General features: G+C 47.7%; 1 protein-coding gene across 1 annotated transcript in view; it reads right to left on the reverse strand.

The window, feature by feature from the left end:
• LOC134441806 (ankyrin-3-like) overlaps positions 1–2,500 on the reverse strand; it is a 158,367-nt gene that overhangs the window by 52,672 nt on the left and 103,195 nt on the right. Inside the window, exon 25 of the mRNA XM_063192207.1 lies at positions 861–963. Within this exon, the coding sequence (XP_063048277.1) occupies positions 861–963 (103 nt within the window). The remainder of the gene's footprint in view (positions 1–860; positions 964–2,500) is intronic.

Here is a 2,500-nt window from a genome sequence, read left to right on the forward strand (position 1 = left end):
GAGGCCAAGGGGAGGGGGGAGGAGAGGGAAGGAGGAGAGGAGGGGAGGATGGGGGAGGGAGGGAGGGAGGGAGGAGGGGAGGATGGGGGAGGGAGGAGGGAGGGATGGGGGAGGGGAGGATGGGAGGATGGGGGAGGGAGGGAGGGAGGGAGGGAGACTCTGCTTCTTTTCTGAAGACTCAGCACTGAGTGCATGTGATGCTAGAAGGAGGATGGTCAGAATAAGACAAGTCCAAGGATGGCAGGTTACATAATAATGCACCCCATCTCCAGGTAGACAGAGAGCAACGGGGGCACAGACAGACGACGAGTGGGGGATAGAGAAAAATGGGGAGGAGGGTAAGGACCATGTTTCTACATATGTGAGAGACACAGAGAGAACACAGGGATGATCCTGAAAGCGCTGACATAGGGATACTAAACTGTAAAAAAAATAGACTGAGGACCAGATGGATAGACAGATAGATAGATCAATAGACGGACAAACAGACAGATAAATAGATAGACAGATACAGTAGATGTACTGTGAAAAATATTCTGTAAAACATTGCAAGCCAGTCAAACGTAAAAACGTGAGTTGCCCTGCTCGTAAGTTAACTCAACTCAAGGCTTCACTCAACTCAAGGCTTTGTCAAGTTGAGTTACAACTTACAAACGTAAGGCAGCAGGCCAACTTGTTTTCTTAAGTTTAACTGGCTTCAATGTTTTACAGTGTAGATAGATAGATAGATAGATAGATAGATAGATAGATAGATAGATAGATAGATAGATAGATAGATAGATAGATAGATAGATAGATAGATAGATAGATAGATAGATAGATAGATAGATAGATAGATAGATTAATGTATACATGGGTACCGGGTCTTTGGTGGGGGCGAGGATCTCTTCGATCATCATGCTGTCGCGGGCGAAGGAGCTGCGGTTGAGGGTATTCGACCTGTCAGAACTAAAGGAGCGCAGGCTAGAGTGTAAGAATTGTCAGCACACACGCGCACAACCAAACACACACACACAAACACACACACAAACACACACACACAACCAAACACACACACAAACACACACACACACATGCACGCAAGCACGCACGCACGCACGCACGCACACACGTACACACAAACATAGAGAGACACAAGTACACACACATAGAACAGTATAGGCCCAGGCAGACAGGCCAGAAGAGAAGGAGGGGAAAAAAGCAGGGGACACAGAACACAAAAAATAAAAAAGACACATTACCGCATGTAAACTCCAGGGACAGAGAGACAAGTACTGACTTCAGATCTCATCTGATCTCACACACGGAAATAGGGTGATGGGCGAGAGAGAGGGAGGGAGAGAGAGATGGGAGAGAGATGAGAGAGAGAGAGAGAGAGAGAGAGAGAGAGAGAGAGAGAGAGAGAGAGAGAGAGGTAGGTGTAGAGTGAGAGAAAGAGAGAGAGAAAGATGGAGGGAGGGAGGGAGGGATAGGGGCAGAGAGAGAGAGAGAGAGAGAGAGAGAGAGAGAGGAATGAGAGAGAGAGAGAGAGAGAGAGAGAGAGAGAGAGAGAGAGAGAGAGAGAGAGAGAGAGAGAGAGAGAGAGAGAGAGAGAGGGAGAGGGAACAAGCGAGAAAGGAAAGAAGAGTGTAATGAGAGAGATGACAGAAAGAGGATGTCGGAAAGAGACAAAGAGAAAAGATGGAGTGTGTTAAAGAAAAAAAGAAGGGAGAGGTGGCATATGTTAGAGAGAAACAAAGACAGAGATGAGAGTTGGCTTGAGATTGAGAGAGGGAGGAAAGGAGAGGAGAGATGAGTGCGTCAGAGAAAAAGACACAGCAGCAATGGAGGGTGCTTGAAAGAAATAAAGACGTAGCTGAGAGATAGAGTGTGTTTGAGAGACATAGTGAGTGGAGATGGAGGGAGAGAGAGAAAGAAAGGATAGATGGAGAGAGGGAGAGATGGTGTGTGGGAGAGTTAAGTGTGTGTGGTTGTCCACTCATTCCTGTGTGGGTGGAACATTCAGCAGTGTGTGTCTGTCTGCTCTGTCTTGCCTGTCTGTCTGTCTGGCATCTGCAGTGCCATCAACATATCTTAGAATGTTCATATTCCTTAAGCATGATTTTTTTTAAACACACACACACACACGCACACGCGCACGCACACACACACACGCACACACACAGAGGAAGACAGCGCGAGAGATGTGAGTCTTTGAGAAATCAGAGCAGAACACTTAGGCTGGTCTAGTCTCGTCTTCTGGTGGAAGGGCCTAGAAATCTCCATTAGTCAGCAAGTCTCCAGAGAGGGAGAGAGGCTCAAACAAGGACACGGAGGTGTGTGTGTGTGTGTGTGTGTGTGCGTGTGCGCGTGTGTCACGTGCACACCTGTAAATGTGTCATGCACAGGAGAAAGTGTCCGTACCCCTTCAGGTATGGTGTGTGTGTGTGTGTGTGTGTGTGTGTGTGTGTGTGTGTGTGTGTGTGTGTGTGTGTGTGTGTGTGTGTGTGTGTGTGTGTGT

Source organism: Engraulis encrasicolus, chromosome 24 (genome assembly GCF_034702125.1).
Source record: "Engraulis encrasicolus isolate BLACKSEA-1 chromosome 24, IST_EnEncr_1.0, whole genome shotgun sequence".
In the NCBI taxonomy this organism is placed as follows: Eukaryota; Metazoa; Chordata; class Actinopteri; order Clupeiformes; family Engraulidae; genus Engraulis; species Engraulis encrasicolus.